The following is a 22,500-nucleotide window of genomic DNA, read 5'->3' as shown; positions in this document are numbered from 1 at the left end:
CACATAGCGAGCCATGGGTGTAATTTTTTATTCCGTAGAATGATTACATGTCTCGCTGCCCTTTCATGAAAACTAGCCTTGAGGGTGACAAGTAAAAAGGCGTCAAAGTGAATGCTTTCATATTGACTGCCACTCACATTCACGTCTGTAACGCTGCGCCCTTAGGCCTTACCTGCGATCTTTATAAGCGCTCACCCGCAAACTGCAAAACAGACGTTTCTATTAGGTTCATGTCTTTGTGAATTGCAGCACATTATGATTTCATTTGGAGGCCTTTTCCCCATTTTACGAGAAAGGATATAGGCAAGCACACATAACGCTAGTGTGAAAAATGAAAAACAAAGCAGAAAAAGAACAATTTATTATTTAAACTGCAAATTTATTGCTTTTTGCATAAATAAATTCTTACAATATTCATTCTGCTAGCGTTATTTGACACAATATCCCACCTCTAAGCAATGAATACTCCAGTGTTTTGTTTTTACATCCCTGATTATTTAAATGGAAGACAAGCAAGCAAACCGGTCAACCTCCAAGTAACGTGGTTTCAGGGTGGAATATTGTGCATTGTCTATGACAGTTGCACTGCACGGCTGAAGGTGATTGGGATGGTTTACTTCTGACAGACCTTCACCTCAACAGAAACAGCATTAAAAGAGACACATTTTTACAAAGTTATGCAAGAACATGTTTTGTAAGGCTAAAAAACACAAACACACAGAGAGATCTCAAACACATCTCTCTTTTACCTTAAAATACCCGACTAATGTAGGTGCAACAGGTTTTGAAGTGGATAAACTACTTCTGGAAATGAATTTAAACAACAAACAAGAATTAAAGGGATAGTTCAACCAAAAATTCAAATTCTGTCATTAATTACTCACCCTCATGTCGTTCCAAACCCGTAAGACTTTCATTTATCTTCGGAACACGAATGAAGATCTTTTTGATGAAATCTGAGAGCTTTATGTCCCTCCGTAGACAGCTACGCAACTGACCTTTTAAAAATGACCTTTTCCCCTTTAAAAAGTTCAAAAAGAGATTGTAAAACTAGTCCATATGAATTGAGGCAGTTTAGTCAAAATTTTCTGAAGAGACTCGATCGCTTTATATGATGAACGTTGCATGGACTGTAAATGGAGGGACAGAAAGCTCTCAGATTTCATTAAAACATCTTTATTTGCGTTTCAAAGATGAATGAAAAATCGCATGGGTTTGGAACGACATGAGGGTGAGTAATTGAAGTCAGAATTTTCATTTTTGGGTGAACTAACCCTTTAATGTCTATTTAAATGTACTAAAATGGAGATGGAAATGTCCTGTAAAGGAAAACAAATTATCGGAGCCACATACACATAGGCGGCAGTACATTAATACTTCATATTTACAAGAGACAGATCAGTGCATTAGAGCTAGCTGAAATGAGTCGCTACAGGGCCTGCTAATCCAATGAAGAAGAAAAAAGTAATCATGGCCTGGCAGAGTCTGCATCAAATAATTAAAGTCATAAATTAAATCCACACTTCTACACTCTCTGACCTTCTCCCAGGCTCTCAACAAAGCCTTAACACGTCACTCTCCATCAACCCCAAAACAGCTATTGTATTAATGATTTCCCCCATTAAAACGCTCAATAGAGCAGCAACTTCCAGCTTTAATAAAGCATGACAGCAAAGGGACTCTAGTCTTTGCTAAGAGGAGGTCATAAAATGCACATCCAATTTATTAAGAAAGACTTAAATGGCATCTACTGTACGTTGTGTTGTCCCACTGAATGAATGACATCAAAAGGGCAAAAATATTTAATGCACTGCTATTATAATGGTAAAAAGCTGCTGCAACAGGATTCTGTAATAAAAGCCTTTTATCAGACAAAATATCAGGGTAACAAAGAGACCCTGACATCCCTAATGTTATTTTACTGAAATGTAGTCCATTAAGAAAAAAGTCATTGTGCGTTTATTGAATTAGTCAAATTAACATATATGAAAATGAGAAAACCTCAATAAAAAAATTAAAATAAAAAAAAACATTGGACACCAAAAGTGTCTCACACATCCTGAAAAGGTGAAGCCAAAACATTTACCCCCTAATCGCTGGCTGCAAAAACCCTGCCCTCTCCTATGTAATCGAATGGGACATGAGCCAAACTAAAAAAATCCAATTATTTTTCCCAAAGATGGTTTCAGTCATTTTAGGTAGTTCTTAACACGCTAATGTATGTCAAGTGTTTGTTTTTCTATTAAGTTTGGTTTTAGTTAGGTTTTTTGATGGTATTAAAAAGGGGTGTAACGTGCGATTAAAGGAGTAGTTCCCTTTAAAATGAAATTTACCCCATGATTTACTCCCCCTCAAGCCACCCTAGGTGTATATGACAGTCTTCTTTCAGATGAATACAATCAGAGTTATATTAATAAATGTCCAGGCTCTTCCAAGCTTGAAAATGGCAGTGGATTGCAACCAACAGATTGAAGCTCAAAAAAGTGCATCCATCCGTCATAAACAAACTCCAAACTGCTCTGTTACTAATAAGCTAGTTATTTTACTTTATAAAGTTTTAAATATGAATATTTTTCTTACACAAACTCATCGTTTTGCTTCAGAAGGCCTTTATTAACCCCCCCGGAGCCGTTTTGAGTTTGTTTATGATGGATGGATGCACGTTTTTGAGCTTCAATCTGTTGCAATCCACTGCCATTATCAAGCTTTGAAGAGCCAGGACATTTTCTTATATAACTCCGATTGTATTCGTCTGAAAGAAGAAAGTCATATACACCTAGGATGACTTGAGGGTGAGTAAATCATGGGGTAATTTTCATTAAACTACTCCTTTAAGTCTGCGGGAGCGAGAGTATGGGGCGGGTTTTCCATCGCAAGATGTCAGCAGCCATTTGTGGGACATTTTGGTTTAATTTTTCTCAGTGAAAGGAAGTAGAGACACGTTGTCCATTTTTTTTTTTTTTTTTTATTTTTTTTTTTTTTACAGTCTATGTACTTACTGTTCAATTCAGTGCCTAAATGACTGAGAAATTTTAATGCAATACAATTTTAAACTAGCATTTTATTTTTTTATTTTTATCTGTAGTTGTATTATATTAGTAAAATTATTTGACATTTCCTCCAGCCATTAAACTTGGAATTGCCTCCTGATAATTGCAAGTTAAATGACAGTTGAAGTTGGGCGGTAGTTGAGACGCATCAGGTGAGATACCATATAAAAGTGAGAGTAGCCACTATTCCATTGAGTATTGCCATACTGTAGCCCATGTGGAAAGAGTGTCCGGTCATTCTTCTGCAGAAACAAAACAAAACACCCAAATGGCATTAGTCCACATCGTGGCTGTAACAAAAATCTGAATTGTTGCTTATTGTCTTTGATGCAATTTACATTAAAATAAAAAAAATTTGTTGTACAACTGTATGGCGTATTCTTTGCATAGCCTAAACAACTAAATCAAGTTGAGAACTGTTCCTGCAGTCTGAACACATAAAACTGTTTATTGAATAAATTATACTTCGAAAGCGAGAAACAACAGTTAGAATGGGATGGGAGCATTCTAGTATTGCTAAAGCAGTCACTACAAAGGTACAGTTTTAGGCAACTGTTTGAACTCTTAAGGCTGGAATACACTACACAACTTTTATTATTATTTTTAAAACACTAGACATCGTACACTTGATGACTTTGTAAATGGTTAAGGCCCTTATACTTCAAGAGAAATTGAGAAAACAAACTGGTGTGAACAAAATAATTTCAAGAAAAATCAGGCCATCAAAGTTCGCTTGGAGTTTGTTTCAGGAGTTCAAAACAGCTTGCCAAAGCGAACTTTCCGGAAAAGCTTACTCTGGCGGGTGAACACCTTTGAACTACCACTGGTCCATGGCAATTGTTCTCTGGGCCTCTGCCTTCTTTGATATGGAAATCTTCTCCGGTTCATTTCGCACAGAACATATTTACATATTCATCTAATCTCAGCAGCATTGGGATGTTCGCTGCTGAGGTATTTCGAGCTTCTATTTACCCCTAAAGAAAGGAATGAAAAATAACTTTGCTGTGAGTAAATTGGGGCTTTTACAGAGGGCATCATACACTAAACGACCGAGGACCACATAGTACCAGACTTTCAAGTCATTCCGAACAACAAACTTAATCAAATAAAAGCGCCTCGTTGCTATGGGACACATTTAAGATGAAAACCTGTTCTAAAATTGCCTCAATCTTAAACCCATCGCCATTCATATATTTTTTTTTAAATTGGTCAATTGCCAAAACTCTACAGCAGGGTTCACCAATCTCGGTCCTGGAGGGCCGCTGTCCTGCAGAATTTAGCTCCAACCCCAATTAAACACACCTGAACCAGCTAATCAAGGTCTCATTAGGCATACTAGAAACTTTCAAACAGGTGTGTTGGAGCTGGTTGGAGCTAAACTCTGCAGGACAGCGGCCCTCCAGGACCGAGATTGGTGAACCCTGCTCTACAGACTGGCTCTGACTTTTCAGCAACTAGAATAGACTGTAGTGTAAATCATGTAGTAGTGTGTTCAGATGCATTATTGGTCTGGACTCCCACAAAATCTTCAATATAATTAAAGCAGTTTACTTACACTGTTTATTCCTCAATGATCATTATGTTAATGGTTTGTTGTTAATCCAAAATAGCCTCTTGAATTCTAGTAATACTGCAAAAAAAAAATACTGCAAAAAGCAAGCGTCCTTAACTACTATGCATCAACATTTAAAAAATAATTGTATAATTTATAATCTATAACTATAATTTAATCTATATATTGTTGAGTCTTGACCCTACCCCCACCCTTAAAACTAAATGTCCCTATAACCTTATCCGTATCCCGGCTCAATAACAGCGTGTTTTGCAACACAATTTGAACATCATAAGTACACTGCACATCATTTTTCTTTATATAAGTAAATCGTAGTTTTGTGATAAAAAGCACAAACTAGAAATCGCTGAAGCAACAGAAGTAGACATAAATCAACACACTTCTAATCACAACAGCTGTAATCATAATCTAAATTATTTATCTGATTAATTGTTTAGCTACATGATGCACTACCCCTTTTTACTTTACCACTCAATCGATCTGTTACTCTCGAGAGGTGTGTGACTAATGCAGGAAGTTTAAAAGCACACGGAACAAACAAAACTGAGGACCATGTATGGAACATGGACAAGGGTATTGATCATATCAGCTGGCCATTACTCTACTCTAGTAAGTGCAGAGGCCCATAAAAATCCCATTATGAGGCATCAAGATGTCCCATGTTAACCACTCCCATGAGCTCTCTTTAATGGCTGATTCGAACAAGTTTAGAGTAGAAGATCTAAGCCAAACTGGCCAACAACCTTTTTTTTTTTGTACTCTGTTCTGTTCAAGTATACTATAAAAATGCTATATGACATTTTTTGTGGTCGGGTTGGAGGGCATAAAGCCAAAAATGTGATACAACTGTCCTGATATCATAATAATCATAAGAAAGAAGATCTGGAATTATTATTATTAGTATCATCATTATCATTAGTAATAGTTTTTGTAGTATCAGTATTACCCATGGAATCCCTCATGTCAAAGTCAAAAAGTATTTTAACATTTTTACGACAAGGCAAGTAGCCTATAGTTCAGGCTGTAAAATGCCATGTGTCCGAGTCCACATTATATTATTTAGGCCTATTATTAAATTATTCATGATACTTGTAAAAAAAAAAAAAAATTATGGATTTAAAATAAGAAAGAAAGTTACTTTCTACTTGATGGTTACACAACATGACATTTATATGTCCTTAAATTGAAAGTTCTCTTGAAAAAGCCCAAAGTTTTCTTTGTTTAAATATATGACACCAACATGAATAGAACGAGTACATAGCATTTTTAAAACGTTTTTTTTTGCCACTGACCCAAATAGAAATCTCATTCTCTATAGTAAAAATACATACACACATACACAATATATATACATGCGTATGTGTATGTGTGTATGCGTGTGCGTGTGCGTGTGCGTGTGTGTGTATACATACACATATACACACACAGATCATATGGGTTTTCACTGGTCTTGGTTATTTCTGAATCACATCAGTTTAACTAAATGACATGTTAATTTTCATTGTAATATAATTCTCAACCAGGCATATCACATGCTCATATAGGGCTGTATCAGCTTGTGTCTGTTAAATCTTTTTTTTTTTTTTAAATCAGGAAACATTAAGGTTTATCTATCCGAAAGACACAACAGACTTAATGACACACTTTGGACAGACGGCAGCCTTGACATGGAACATTAGGGAGCCAGACACTTCCAAACATATCAATAGGAAAAACAGTTTGGGACAGATTATAATTAAGGCCATCCATTCAGATAATTTACGGATGTGAGATCTAATCAGGGAACGACTCGACTAAAAATCCAAAGCACTGAAAGAGACTAAACTAATTTCTATTAGCCAGTTAATTCACCAAATCAATTGTTGTGGCATGAACTCCCTGAACCTAACCTACAACGGAAGCAGATAATGCAAAGCTTATCTGCTGAAGACAGAGCCACCAACAAATGACTGGGACCATATGCACCAAATGATTCAAAGGCTGGGTTTCTTTGGAAACAAAGTGATGAGAGCATTATACTAAGTGCGTGCATATCTGGAAACAACCGAGGCAAGTTTCTATTATCATCCAAGTCATTTAAGGATCATCCTAGGGGCAAATTGCTAGAGCAGTGCTGCGACATACAGTGAAAATTGACATGGAGAATGCCAATGGGACAGGGTCTGTGTCTATCACTGCTGTTGAACTGGAGCTATGCAAGCATGAAGGGAACAAGCAGACCCAGTCACAGTTCTGTGGGGGTCAGTCAATACCACCCCATCCAGAGCTAGCTGGTCGATAGCCTGTTTGCGTTTTGAGCCGGCTGTGCAAGTTGGGTTTAGGACAGACATCGTCAGAGCACCGCTGTGTGATTAGATAACCAACTCGCTCGGCGATGGAGTGACCCCGGGTTTTATCGCCAAGCCTCCAGACACAATCAATAACGATCCTCCCAAACAGCCAATCAGAAGCTGGCTTATAAATTCATAAATTGGAACACAGCCTTAAACTCATTTGCAAACTCAAAGTTAGCAAAGGAGACACGTTTTAGCTGGCTTCAAATGGGGTCTTTTCATCATCTCAAATGAATAAGAAGCTCAGAGGTGCCATCCAGCATGAATTAAGTATAGTTGAAAAACAACTTCAAAGAGCTCTGCTACAAACTTTGTTCCACAATGTGACAGAATGCATTTTATTTTAGTTAAGTTTTAGTTCACTACTCAATATATTTGATGTCATCATTTGAGTGTCCTCTGAAGACTTTCAAAGCTTAGGTCTTTAAATGACTGGCTCATTAAATCCAAATAGAGGTAATTTATAAGTATATTAAATCTGCAAACGGCAACAGCTTGTCACGGCATTCCCACTCTACACGTGCTTCCTCCTACCTTGTGTACACAAAGCTCCTGGTAATAAATGTCAGAAGTACTAAGGTCACTGGAAATAAAACTGAATTCTCAGTCTGATGGGCTAACAGCAATTCCTCACACCTGCCAAACATTTCCTTATTTATGCAGTGGGTAAACCACTGAGAAAGTATGACTAATGCCCTATACCTTCCTGCACCTACTCTCATTATTTTCTCTCATCATCTTATTTATAGCCATAGAGATGAAAGAGTTTCTGTGGTTTTACCAGATCCAGTGTACACCCAGCTTCATTTGCTAAGATTACAGATGATGCCAAATATGGATGGACTTACAAGACTGACATTAAATTGTCCTTATTTTGCAAACACTATGATCACAAGATGTATTTATTGCCTTAATAATGCATTGAAAGAGCATCATTTTGGCTGTCTAGCTGAAAATATGACTTATACCATCTTTAAAAAAACAAAACAACAGTATGTTTTGCCGCTAGAGGTCGCGTATTCAAAATAATAACTAAGCCTTAGCTTGATGACGCCGTGAATGAGCATGGCATCATGGGAGTCCACCTTCACAGCCGCAATCCGACAGGATTCTCAATAAACCATTATTAAACATTAACATAATGATCATTGAGGAATAATTAAAAGATTCATCACAGTGTAAACTGCTTTGTTAATTATATTGAAGAAATCATGTTCATGGATGAGCTAATGATAAAGGTTGCTCACCTGTCTAATGAAACACATAATATATTAAAGCGTCTTTGGAGTTTCAATGGTTTCTACACAAGTAAAATCGAGGGTAACGCAAAGAACATAATTGACAGGCCATGCAATGACACTGGATAAAATTGCTGATTTCTCTGGAATTAAAAATAGTTTTTAAACATTCGGGATAATACAAGTACACAGGTCAACAAAATACATACATTTTTTTGATATTTTAATCCAAAAATCTTACATATTGTGCCTTTAAGGGGCGGTCACATTACCAAAACTTCGGCGAAGGTCCACTGTGCATTGTCAATGGTGTAGCGATGTATAAATCACAGCTCACACAGAAGTCATTTTCAAACCAAGCAGCATTGTGTTGGTCGACTCACTAGCAAAATTCCTGATCGCGGAAACCCAATGAAATGACCATTTTGACCACGAAAATATGCAGAACAATGGTAAATGTGACCACACCTTTAGAGCAATATATTATTTTCATGTCATGATTGGCTCCAGATGAGCCTGGTTCCTTTAAAGGTTTTTCTCCAACACCTCACCACTAATGGCTTGACCCAGTCCCCTGTGACTGCATTAAATCACAAAATTTCTGTTAATGTCTTTGAGCCCCAGAGAGCAGAGTTCCCTGTTCAGTAGGGTCAAATTACATTGCATCACTGAAATGTGCATCTTCTGTTAGATCTGTTAACTCCAAAAAGGTCTAAAATATCAAGAAAGTGCAGTATGATAGCATTCTCATTCATCACAAAATCATCTCATTCACCTTGGCAGTACACAAACTGCATGATGCTATTTCTTTTCTCAAGCACACTCAGTTCGGGAGCCATAATTGCCTTGTAGCTAATTACTCAACAGGAAAATAACATCCTATCTAGGGATGCATAAATATTAAAAGCTGATGATTATTTTCATGGCATGGCAGATAACTAATAAATGGTAATAACTAATAAAATTAAAATTATATACTGTTTTCTCTAAATAAAAAATACTAAAAACTAAAATCATTTTAATGTCCAAAGTGAATTCACATCATTATATTGTATACAATATAAAAAAATTGATATATTCCAGCAAAACAAATATTTCGATGTGTAGATTCAAGCAAGATTTAGATTTATTTAGATGGATTTAGATGGAAAATTCAGATTTGATGTGCCCATACTAGGAGAAAAAAGCTCCATAAGCCTTGATGAGTGACAAAGCTTGCTTTGGTGCTCTGATATGTAGGTCTTACTGAGTTGGTTGTGGCATTCTTTCTGTGGTTAACACTTCCTGTTACCAGCTCAGATATAAGTAACAAGAGGGGACATAGTCACGAAGGTTTGCCTAACCATTACTAGGAATCTGAATTAATCTACAAAACAGAGGTTTGGAGTTGGGTTAGTTCACCCAAAATTGAAAATTGTGTCATCATTTACTCACCCTCATATCATTCCAAATCTATTAGACTTTCGTTTATCTTTGAAAAACAAATGAAGATATTTTTAACGAAAACTAAGAGGTTTCAGTCCCTCCACTGAAAGTCCATTCTCTTTCACGTCTCCCTGTGCTTAAACGGAAATTTCACACAAATTTATCTCAAAATGCCTGCCATCGCGAGTATCCAAGTAAACATAGTCGGTTATGGCTTAAGTAAACAATAGAGAAAGGACACGTGTATCATTATTTTGGATCCGTGCATTCGTCTTAAGTGACAGCAGCTTAATATTCCTGCTATTAAAGGGCACCTATTATGCCCCTTTTTAGAATATGTAATATTGGTCTTGGGTGTCCCCAGAATGTATTTGTGAAGTTTCAGCACAAAATACCCCACAGTTCATTTATTATAACCATTTGAAAATGTCATTTTTGGGGCCTGTTTTAAAAAGAGCTGTTTTGGCGTCTACCACTTTAAATGTAAATGAGCTGCATATCCCCGCCCTGCTGCTGGACCTAGATGATGAAGAGACTCCAGCACAGAATAAACACGAATGAGAATGGACTAAACGTCTCGGAATGGTTATTTGATACATTTATGTACTTACAAAGTTTTAATCGCGTCCCTTTTGCCATTATGGATGTGCAACACACACACACGAACTGTGATAACGTTCGCGCAATTTATTGAAACTACACACACACACACACACACACACTACTGTGAAGTAGCCTACAAACGAATTTTTTTTTATTATTTCTTAAGGGGAGGGAGATAGACGTTTATATAGCCTACTGTCTGTGGAGATAGAGCAGACCTTAATTTATTTACATTTGTTATTGCTGCAAAAATGCCTACGTGACATAAAACTGTCTGACGTTGTTTGTTGAGACATCCTATGACGACGACAATAAATAGCTTTAGACGCATTTGTTGTTGAACTGGCTGACATCGATTGAAATGACTATTTGCTCAAAAATCATAAAATACACTTACTTTTTCTGGAGGTGACGTTGGATCGCGAATTAGGCAACGATCCACACTCTAGGATTAACTTTGACCCTCGTTAACAGTCAGTCAGAAAATGAATCTCGTATTTAGGAAATTTAAGTGGTGCCTTTTCTTCATAAATAAAATCCATCCGCTGCGTTTTCAGTGGCTGATGTCAGTGAAGACTAGTATGTCCATTCTTACATCCCACAACACACTTCTTAGGAGACATTACCGGCTGGCGTTGAAACAATGGAGGATGCAGATCACCGAGGGCGGGGTCTATGCCAAAACCAGATGTCAATCAAATCACGTCGGTGGGGCTTAGCTCATTTCTACGTCACAGTGAGGAAAATCTAGAACAGGGTGTTCTGAGACAGTGCTTATGATTTATTGAGATAGTAAAAAAACTACTGGGTGGATTTTTATCATTCTAGGGTGGTTTTGCTCACACACTGCCAACACACATTTATGTTCAAACACCATGTAAAAGTGAATTTTGCATAATAGGTGTCCTTTAATGTTAATTAAAACTACAAGACAAAGAAATCCCTCCCTGCTCTTCAATGAATAACGTATTTGTGACTTTAATAATCGTTGACCTTTATATAATGTGTACAGTGAAGATTATATGATTTGATTTCAAAACTACTAATAGGCCTACCAGAAAAACCTTTAAAAAAACAATTTTGTTCAGTTGTATTTATTTATTTGTGTTATTGCTTGTAGTTTAATTATTTGTTCTTTTATTATTAAGGACTGTTTACTTGTTTTTAATAATCTTTGAAATTTAAAGTAGTTTTAGCTGTGGTATCGAAATTGTAATTGAGAATAGTTAAATTTCACTGGTGTCTACAATTTTGGGTGTCATAACATTATTTATTCCAATACAAGGATACATTGGTCAAAAAAAGAATTATTTTATTCATTTATAAAAAAATTTGTGGTGGGACCAGTGAAAACTGAAGGCTGCACTCCGCTAGTGGTTATTTCTGAGATTTTGGATGAGTAAGATTATTCGCGTGTTTTGTTATTGCCGGAGTACCCGATGCTCGTGTAAAGTTTCGTCCGTCTTCTGAACGGGGGCGGGGAGCAGCAGATCATTTGCATTTAAAGGGACATACACAAAAACGGCGTGTTTTTGCTCCCACCCAAAAAGGGGCAAATTTGACAAGCTATAATAAATGATCTAGGTGGTATTTTGAGCTTAAATTTCACAGACGCATTCTGGGGACACCATAGATTTATATTACATCTTGTGAAAAGGGGCATAATATGTCACCTTTAAGAATAATAAAGGTTTTACCGCTTCAGAAAGCAAGCAAATTTAAAGTCAATGACTTTGGAAAGAGCAATACTAAAAAGTCCAGGCAAATTCCCCTCCTCCTCTCTTCTCTAAGAGCATTAGAAGTTGGGGTAAAGGACATTTAGACATATTTGATGGGGCTTTGAGCCACACGAAATCCCTGCAGACCAATTCTGGGACAGTTTTTGAATGTTCCGCTTGGTGCAAGTATTCAGGTCTGAAGATGGAAAGCAATTACAGGAAAATTGCTTTTCTGTTCTCCTCTGAGTCTGTGCTCTCAGTCGAACCAGCACAAAGTGATAGGAACCATTTTCTATTTTACCAGCTGACAAGCTTCTAAGGCACTGACAGCTAAAAACAAAATAGGAAAAATGGGTGAATAACCTCAGACCGGAGGAACAGCCTCGATAACATGTTCTTATAACTACTCTCTTAGAGTATTACACTACTGAACAGAACTGGCCATGAAAAAACAGATACTTGTAGAGACAATCAGTCATCAGGCTGTCTGAAATAAATGAATAGTGCTCACAGGATCAGTAGGATGACTGTTGCAGATGCTGCGGCAGTAAATTAACTCACTGGCATGAGTCTAGACTATTAGCCTAAAATGATCACTTCTACTTGGAATTGGAGTATCTCTTGTTGAATGTGAACTTTTGATTTCCTCTGATTTCTGAAGTTTCTTCTGATTTCATTAGTGTGGATCCTGTAAGAAATTATAGTCTGCCTCGACCCAGATTCCACTCCAAAATATATGTTAGAAAGAGCTCATCCCCAAAATGGCTTAATTATCATAGAGACAGTTTGCTCTGGTCTCAGTAATATTAGAATATTACCACCGGAATGGTTTTAAATCAGTTATATAGCGAGAGCAGCAGAACGACATCAAGAACCATCCTGTGACAAAGAGTTTGTGATTACCAATCATAAAGACAGATGTCTTTCTGAGTATAATTCTTTCACCCGACCCCTTTGGTGATCACACCTGCAGCAACATCAGTGATGTGGGAACGGAAGGTAATCACTTCAATTGTTGTCCTTAATTTACATTTAAAACGAAACCTTGTTTACAAGATGAGAGGGATGACTAGTGTAGAAACAGCATAAAATGTTTGAGCCTGTATTGTTCGGGGTTCATTCCAACTCCATTGAACCCAAGGTGCTTTGTAAACTTTGTCATTTGCTATGCTGCCATAAACTTCTTCATCGAGATCTTCAACATCCTCATCATTTTTTTTCTTACAAGCCCCACAACAAATACACCAATCCCCCTCGCCCCCTTTAATACTTTTGGTTGCTCTTGAACAGTAACAAACTTAGCTCCATTTACAAAATATCAGTTTGAATTATTTGGAAAAGGGAAGTTATGCGTTTCCTGAAACTGCCGGTTTGCCACCCAGACAGTCAATTACACTGTTTTCATATAAAGGCCATTTCACACAAAGTACGATAACTATAAAGATAACGATAAAGATATCTAGTTCTAAAAATCATTCAAAATATAAAAGAATAGCAGTCCACACCAAAACTATAATGCGATAATGGCACCGAGGAATTACATTGTTGGAATCACGATAACAACATTGACAGCCAATCAGAATCCATTTAGCTTTAAAGAGCTCGAGCATTTAAAACAGCAGACGACAAACCTGCAGCGCATGCTTAAAATGAAATGAGTGTTATCGTTTGTTGGTGTGGAAACTAATATAGTTATGGTTGTCTTTAGGTATCATTCTTGATGTGAATGGGCCTTAAAGGTCACTCCGACTGGTTTCAGATCAGCTTCCAAGGAACCATAAGGTCACATCTAATGAGAACAAATTCAAGTGAGCTTTACAGATAACCAAGCAAATATCTAATGATTACTATTGGTCCATCAGATGCAATCTATGGAATAAATCTATGGTGCCATCAAAAATCAATCACGTGGGGATATCTTAGACAGGAACTAACCCAAACATTAAATTCAGATATGACTTAACTTTCAGGTTTCAGGCAGAGCCTCTTTATTTTGGACAAATTTTCAATACAATGGCACAGTCTATTAAAGTCATCACAAAATCAAAATTGACCCTATTTAATTTGTTAGCGCACATTACTAGTCTTGAGAACAATTCATCTGTGCAGGTTAATACACAGGAAAAAAATATTGTTTGTCATGGTAATCTTTAATCAAAATCTGAAAATTTGTTTCCACTCTGGAATGGCGTTCCTTCTCTGATGACGTCAGTTTGACGGCTTGGGTTGAATATCCTTTACCACACCCCTCCAACTGTCAGTCTGCTATGAGCGAAGGATGGAGAGGAGGTGCGCTAAAGTAAAACCCTGTCCTCTATTCAATATTCTGTTTCACTTGAAAATAAGTCACAACAATGAAGTAAAGTCGGTTGCAACTTCATGGGGACGGACTTTAAAGCAAGATCATGGAGCAGTTTCCTGAGGTGTAAAACTATTTTCTGAAACTATTTTAAACTACTAAATCTTTTTTAGATTTAGCCTTTAAAACTTGTCTAACTATATAACGTCTAATATTAATAAAAAATTATTTGATTTAAAAATGGAGAAATAAGGAAATAGTGCCTAAAATGTACCATATAGTCATATTAATGTATAAAACAAATATATATATATATATATATATTTTTTTTAAAGGTATTGTTTTATATCCATATATTGGGAACGGAAGCATACACAAAGAAAACTGTGTAATATGATTGTGCTTTAGAGAATATGGTTTGGTGATTTAATTGTACAATCATTATGATAAACAGGCTCACTTGAATTTGGCTGAAGAAAGAGGAGTTGGAGGAAACATTCCTGGCTCAAAGGAGTCAAAGTAGGTTAGGGTCCAGGAGAAACTGCAACACAGAACTCCAGCCACAGAAGACAGGACCAAAATACTCCAAAAACCTGCAGGGGGAAAAAAGTATGTTACAACACGCAGCTAATATTGGTTTATTCATATTATATAATACAGGTGCAATTTGGACCTACCCAGGAGTCTTACTTCTGATCCATCTTCACTGGTTATCCTCTCTGCTCTTAAATCTACAGATCAGAGAATTATTAATTATCCATATATGCCATTTAGGTATTGCACATACTGGAACTTCAAGAGAATAATTCCAAGAAACAGATAAGAAAGTGTTTACCTTTTAATACGATGTACAAGAATGAGATCAGCACAGCGATAAACGACACGATGACTATGCAGCATAGCACAGAGAATATACGAGCGGGCCACAGGTGTGTGTCTTTCCAGTACCGCTGGCGTACGGGGAGCCGCCCAGGAGTTGCCCTGCCGTTCACGCTGCTCTCAGGTGAAGCTTCATTTACTTCCCCCAAAGGGGTCCTTCTTCCTGTTAATGCGGTATTATCTTCATCTTCAGAATAAATGTCTAAAGACTGGACATCTTTATCTCTGGAAGACCGCAGCATTGTCGCCAGGAGAAAAGTTTCTAAAGTTGAAATTGTTGGTTCGTGAGTCACATCCTGCCCCCTTAGTTTGCGCGTTTCCGTTTCCTAGACAACACGGAAAACTGGCTTATAAGTTAGCGCGCTACATGTACCCACTTTTCATATTATTTTTACCTTCGATTTGTACAATGCATGCATGTTACGTGCGTTTTATACAGTTTAACGACAAATACAATTGATTTAAAGGGGATTTCGATTAAGACAATGTGTATTAATGTCAAAATTATCAAATGGTAAAGAAGAGTTTCAAAACATCGCGGTTTGTGCTTCCTTATTGCGAAGCACCGCCTTTATTGTCGTGTTGTCCAATCGTAATTGACAATCCATGCAATACGACCATACGATTGGATGCAATGAACGTCATTCAAGAAAATTACCCATCTCATTCACTGTAAAACTTAAGCAAAAATAACTATTTTAATTCAGACGGATTGGTGTTAATCCTAGTCTGCTTGACTATGATATTTAAAACGTCTTGCTTTATTGCTTCCAGACTCCAGTGTTGTGTTTTATTTGCAAAAAAAAAGTGTAATAGTTGACAGCTATTGCAAAAAGACAGCAAAAACGTTGACAGCAGGCGAAGCTGTAACTGCTGTCAATATAGTACAGCCCAAAATAATCTAAAAGATTAAACACACTAACTCAACACACCTGAAGGCATAATGAGGTCTTTATCTGAAGAGATAACGAGGAAGATTTTTGTTAAACTTACTGAAATATTACTTTCACGAATAGATGAAATTCTTGGCTCGTTTGACTACTTGTATCATTTTCATCATCAACTGCAGGAAACAGCTATTTATATGTCAAGTTAACTGTCATCTAGACATTTTTCTTTCAGTAATATTGTGCTATAAAAAGTATAGCCTGTTCATTTTGGATAAACATGTTAAATCAGGGGTTTCAAAGTGGGGCAAAATATGCAAATATAACAATATAAAATAAGCAAATAAACAAATAATGCATGCATCAATGCAACAATTTACTAACAAAATATTTTCCAAATAATATTGACAATTATAATATAACTTTTCACAATATAAATTAGGCCTTTACAAAAGAAACTAAATAGATGCATTTAAAGTTTTAGGATAGTGGCCTCTTGCACAACGATGATCATAATATTATTTTGGGGGTCGTGGCATATTAAAGATTGAAAACCCCTGTGTTAAATTACTTACAACTTGACTGCTCTTTTAGTGTCTCTAAGCAACCAGCTTTTGTATTCATCATTTCTTGTTTTTTTGGTTCTTTCATGGAACACTTCTTCAGCACTCTTAAAGCTTCTGACAGTTGGGAGGTCTGCCCACACATTCTCCGTAGCGTGAGGAGCTGCCAACTTTGATCTTTCTCCTCTTTACTTCTGCATCATAGACTGGTCCCCAACATTTTGTGATGTCCATTAACCAGAAGACAGTAGGTATCCCACTGTGACCTGGTGGGACTGTTGAACTGAAGTCATTGAAAATGAGATGAGACATATTGTATCATCTAATGTTCTTTATGTACATTCATTTTTAAATATAGAAAAGGAAAGCATTATCGTATATTTGAAAATAAAGGGTCTAAGTTTCAGTGTTAAAGTATTTTGAAGAATTTCATTACTGGCTACACTTTTATTTTGAATTCATTGAAAGTCTTTGGGATGTGCTGGAGGAGGCTTTACAGAGTGCTAGACTCTTGGATCGTCAATACAAGATCTTGACCAAAAATTAATGCACCTCTTGATGTAAATAAATGTTGTGATGGTATTATTTCCATCAAGAGCTGCATCAAATATTGGTCAAGCTCTTGTATTGACAATGCAAGAGTCCAGCACTCCGTAAAGTCTCCTCCAGCACATCCCAAAGACTTTCAATGAATTTAAGGTCTGGACTCAGAGGTGCCAATTCATTTGTGAAAATTATTCTTCATGCTCCCTCCCAACCATTATTTCACAATCTAAGCCTGATGAATCTTGACAATTTCATCCTGGAATACGGCCACGATGTGTCTTCCTACATGGTTGTTTAAGAAATGAAAAGCTACACACGCCATCAATTAGGGTTAGAAGAACTGTTGCCAAACATAACATGCTAGAAACATAATCTGCAATAATGATCCAATCATAAATCCAAACAGCCACTCTTTTTTTTTTTTTTTTGATTGGGCAGTGCATATATCATATAACGAAATGGTACTGACATTTTGTGTGTTATTTGCATTTTAATTTTTGCAGACCACAGCAAAGGTTAATTTTAGCATAAAACCTAAATTTACTCCACATAAATGTACTATGATTTTGATGACTTTTTCGACAGAGAGCCAAACATTATTTATACAAATCAGTGACTGTAATCTGGCCATGTTTAATTGTACAAAAGCCTGTTCCACAGACCAGGCGCCACAAGGGACCGCTAAGATCCTGGCACACAAGGGGTTGCTACCACCTTGTGGCAGAATTAGGTTACCACTGCCCACACCACATTTTATTTTCAAGTAGCTCCAATAATCACATGTATCCTTGAGCATTCTCATGTCAATCCAGATCTTCAGTAAAAATAAAAACCGCAAGAATTCATGTGAACATTTCACGTCGACCACACAAAAGAATCACTGTTTTTAACGGTGCTGGTGTCTTTGCTTTATTTGCACACAACCACTGATTCCAGTTAAAGAGATCAAAGTAGAAAAACGTTATATGTGCCACTAGTGTCAGTTCAAGCTTTCAAGTGTTACGTGCAACCACAGACATTTACCATATGCAACAATAGTGATGAGAGAGCAATTCAGGTCACAGAGTAAGTTGATTCACTGTCTTTAGCATCGAATTAAATAATACTGTCATACTAAACAACATAAAAAGTTAATACCATTCCAGTGATATTGCAGGACAAGTTGGTTTGTTTCAACAATATGTACAGCACCACAATGGATGAACAATGTAAAAAATAAGAGGCTCAATTTTGTAGCAAAATATCTGTACATTTAAAAAAAAGACTTTTTGTCCAATGAAATGTCTTTTCTTTTTTTAAAAAAAAAACAGCAAACTCTTTTTTTTTTTTTTTTTTTTTCACAGCTCACAAATGCCACATGAGATAAAACCAGTAGGAGAGCAGGTCCGTGATTAAAAATGAGATGTATTGTACATAAAATGTCAAACTGGTTGTGGATGTTTGGTAGTAAACATTTTCTCAACGTTCCATGGGTTTTTAGTCAGTAAAGACGAGCCTTCCTCAATAGCAGTCAGAAGTTCTCCTTCGCGTTCTTCATCCACTTTTTTTTTTTTAAATCAAAAGTTCAGTTTTAAGATGATCCAGGTTCAATGCTAAAAAATAAAAATAAAAGTGCATCTTGTAAATCTTCCCCTCAGAAAAATCTGCTTAGCTTGGAGTTTTTAAAACAAGAGGTAAAAATGACACAAGTGGGCCAAACCAAAGTCTTTTCGCCGTTTCTGCTGCTCCTTGCGTGTAATGCACAACGTCTCAAAGTTAAACAGAGCGAAACATAAAATACCACACTACCTCATCTTCCATCACAATGTCCATTTGTAGAATCCACGACATTTGACTGTATAGGTCTGACATATGGCATCCAACCTTACTTTCTTTAAAAGAGATTCCAGGTTCCAGGTAAGCAGAAGTATTCAATGTCACATCCTTCCATTGTCTTAAGTGTGCTATTTTTTGTTCTTTTTTCAGTAGTGTCATTGGCCCACCCTCTGTCCTCAAAAGCTGGCTAGCAGGTGGTGATCTCCATGTTGCGTAGCTGAAGGTGCTGAACCTCCAAGTTCCTTCTCCCACTCCTCCTCTGGGCATCGGCCCTTCGGAAGGGTTGACTGCGCAGGTCTGAAGACAAACAGGTAAACCGTTATACACTGAACACAACTACAGTCTGGGCCTGCAGATATGGATGGGACGGGGCCAAAGATGGGTGCAAAACAGACAGGTATGTGGATGTTTGGTTAGTTTTAGATCAATTTAGTAGGAATGCACAATATTCCGGTACCATACCATCCGTTTTTTTTTAATTATTGGTATTGATTGATATTGGATATAATGGCTGATATCGAAACATATTGAGCAGACTTGTATTATTTTTACATTTACAGACAATTTTATACCTAAATTCTAAATTGATTTAGACAGAAATGGGATGGAATTTTCTAATATTGCCCATTTATTAGTATCAGTTGATATTAGATATACAGTAATAGCTAATATTGAATATTTAATTGTCCATACTCATTTCCCCTAATTTTACATGATAGTTATGATAAAGTTAATCTCGTAAAACTTTACAATAAGGTCTCATTTGTTAACATTAGTTAATGTATTAAATAACATGAACTAACTATGAGCAATACATCTATTAATCTTTGGTAATGTTATTTAATAAAAATAGTCATACATTTTATGATGTTAACAAATCCAACTTTTCATGTTAATCTATGTATTAGTAAATGTTGAAATTAACATTAAGATTAATAAATGCTGTAGAAGTATTGTTCTTTCTTAGTTCATGTAAAATAAAGTAGCTAACTAATGTTAACTAATGAAACCTTATTAGAGTAAAGTGTTACTGTTAATCTTTACAAAATACTAATAATTTATTAATACTGTTTAATGCTATCATTGACAAATAAACAAATTCAAATAATATTCATTCTTCATACTGTACATTTTAATGTTGTGATGCCTAAATTGCCTTGAAGCATTTAAAATGACAGATTTTAGTTTTTGATTCATTATTTTTTACATTTATTTAAACAAAATAGAATATATTATTTTAATATTGGCCATTTATCGGTCTCCGCCATTTAGTGGTATCGGTTAATATTGGATATAAAAGCCAATATTGAATATTTAACTGCATACTCATTTTCCTATTTTAACATGAAGGTTATGCAAAACATAATTTAACAACATAATTTAATAAAAAATAAAATGAATATTCATTCTTCATACGGTACATTATAATATGATGCCTAAATTGACTTGGAGCATTTAAAATGACTGATTTTGCAATTGTGAGTTTATATCACGCAAGTTAAAAAGTCAGAATTGCGAGATAAAGTCGCAATTACCTTTTTTATTTTTTATTCTGTGGCGGAAACAAGCTTCCATAGTTTTCAACAAAAACAACAACAACATAGAAATATCTATGGCTAACATCAGCCTTCAGCCAGAATTGTAATATTGGTGCATTCCTACAATTTAGATCTTTCTGATAAGTCATGATATGTTCCAGGAAGTTACCAAGACAAATGTTGTTTAAAATTGTATTACAACTACTCAATGGGAGGGGAAACTTCAAGACATTTTTTAAATGGTGAAAGTATTAAAGGCAGGCAAGCAGGCATTTTGGTCCTACTACTATGTACTAACATTAAAATGAATCACTTGATACAATGCACTTATTGTGTACATATATGTTTTAACATTGTACTTATTAAAAAAACAAAAACAAAACACCTGCATGTAATTGCAGCTGTAAATAATTTCTGTAATTAATCTATAATTACACAGTTGACCTGGCCCTTTCACGTTAACTGACCCTTAAAACTACCCGTACCACCAAACCTGTCCATAACCTCAATAGCAGCAACATTTTTGCTGTACAATAAATTACAGTAAAATTTTGCAATACAGTATGAACAAAAATTGCATTGTACCTAACAATTTTTTTAAGATGCAAGTACATAGTAGTTAAAGACACCTAATATAAAGTGTGACCAGCATTTTTATGCTGAGAATTCATACTGAATTTAATCCCCAAATACACCCAAATGAATAGTAAACAAATGAAGAAATAGACAGAAAGAAGGATGGCTAGGAGATGAGCGATAAGAGACGGATTTAAGGGCACCTTGCTGAGGGGAGAGAATTTAGTTTAGTAATGGAAGTCCTCGGAGAGGGCGGGATCACAGAAGAACCGCGAGCCACGTTTGGCTGATCGTGCGGTAAAGGGGACGGTCTTCAGCACTGCAGCAAAATAATAGCCAATCACAACATAGAAACACCAAAAGCAAGAAGCTCTAGAAAAGCACAGAATCAGACAGAAACTTCAAGCCTAAAGCTAAACAGCTTGGCGTCTACTGCTACAGTACGTCTACTGTTACTATCAAAAGGAGAAAGACCAATACAGACTAAGGGAAACGGATTCACTCATCATACGTACAATCCAGTAGCGTACTTACCCGTAATGATGTCCTCAATGGCTCCGTCTTTGCCTTCGTAGACGAGGCGGCTATCTTTGCCTTGCCTCTTCCTTAACTCTGTGATCAGCTCCTGCTGTTGCCGCTTGCCCTTGTGAGATGGTGACTGGTGATGGAGTGAGTTAATAAGGGAAAGAATATGCAGTCATTGCGCACGGTTTTACTGTAATCTTCCCACTTAACAATATTCCTTTAATGTATACTTTAGGGCTCACTAGTAAAGCCCAAAGTAATGCAAATGCTGATTTTTTTTTTGGTTTCTAATTTCTAATTTGTTTGTCCACAAGGTGGCAACATAGGGTATTCACAAGGTAGTCGAAGAAAAAACTGAATAAACGGAAAAGACAGAAACGTGTGCAAGCTACAACAACAATTCATGGATTGAATTCAACTCAAGCTTAAAAGATCATGTGCGTATGGGTTAGAACTTGTGGCGAGAGATACAAAAACTTCTGTTGACAGAGGCTCTCATTTATGACTTCAACATGATACCTGTTGATGATCTTGCTCCTCCATCAAGGCCTCCTGTTCCAGAAGTTTCTCCATCATCAGCTGCTCCTGCCTCTTCCTTTGCTCATTCTCTTCATTCGCTTGCTGAAAAAAAAAATACAAATTAGATCTGGGCCCTGTGTGAACCAGAAGGAAGTTGGTGCACTGACAGTATAAAAGCTCACCCTATAGGACTTGATGAAGCGAACGAACACAGGGAAGAACACAGAGGGTGGCATGGTCTTGGCGCTCTCCCCAAAGAACTTGACAACGTCGTCATAAGCATCCTGTAAAAACATCCAAGTCACATAATCACGTGGATCGTCCATTGTGGGATTCAAACCAACAACCTTACCCAGCGCAGTTTTCCTTATAGAAAGGTTCTTTTTTTCTACCTGTGCAATTCTAGCATCATC

The 22,500-nt window shown here is 36.5% G+C and overlaps 2 protein-coding genes across 2 annotated transcripts in view; both read right to left on the bottom strand.

Moving 5' to 3' along the window:
- Positions 1-1,272: 1,272 nt before the first annotated feature.
- On the bottom strand, positions 1,273-15,682 carry arl6ip6 (ADP-ribosylation factor-like 6 interacting protein 6). The gene is made up of 4 exons (XM_079883406.1): positions 15,075-15,682; positions 14,917-14,970; positions 14,700-14,832; positions 1,273-3,292 (listed from the first exon to the last, which is right to left on the bottom strand). The coding sequence occupies exons 1-4, from the start codon at positions 15,358-15,360 to the stop codon at positions 3,199-3,201; spliced, it is 567 nt and encodes a 188-aa protein (XP_079739532.1). The 5' UTR covers positions 15,361-15,682; the 3' UTR covers positions 1,273-3,198.
- Positions 15,683-18,002: 2,320 nt separating this feature from the next.
- fmnl2b (formin-like 2b) overlaps positions 18,003-22,500 on the bottom strand; it is a 23,559-nt gene continuing 19,061 nt past the window's right edge. Inside the window, exons 19-23 of the mRNA XM_079884425.1 lie at positions 22,480-22,498; positions 22,270-22,371; positions 22,088-22,189; positions 21,578-21,701; positions 18,003-19,226 (exon numbers count right to left, since the gene is read on the bottom strand). Coding sequence (XP_079740551.1) covers positions 19,117-19,226; positions 21,578-21,701; positions 22,088-22,189; positions 22,270-22,371; positions 22,480-22,498 — 457 coding nt within the window. The 3' untranslated portion in view covers positions 18,003-19,116. The remainder of the gene's footprint in view (positions 19,227-21,577; positions 21,702-22,087; positions 22,190-22,269; positions 22,372-22,479; positions 22,499-22,500) is intronic.

This window comes from Squalius cephalus, assembly GCF_949319135.1.
Source record: "Squalius cephalus genome assembly, chromosome: 10".
Lineage (NCBI taxonomy): Eukaryota > Metazoa > Chordata > Actinopteri > Cypriniformes > Leuciscidae > Squalius > Squalius cephalus.
Note: the sequence above shows the minus strand (reverse complement) of the source record. Positions and strands in the feature narration are given on the sequence as shown.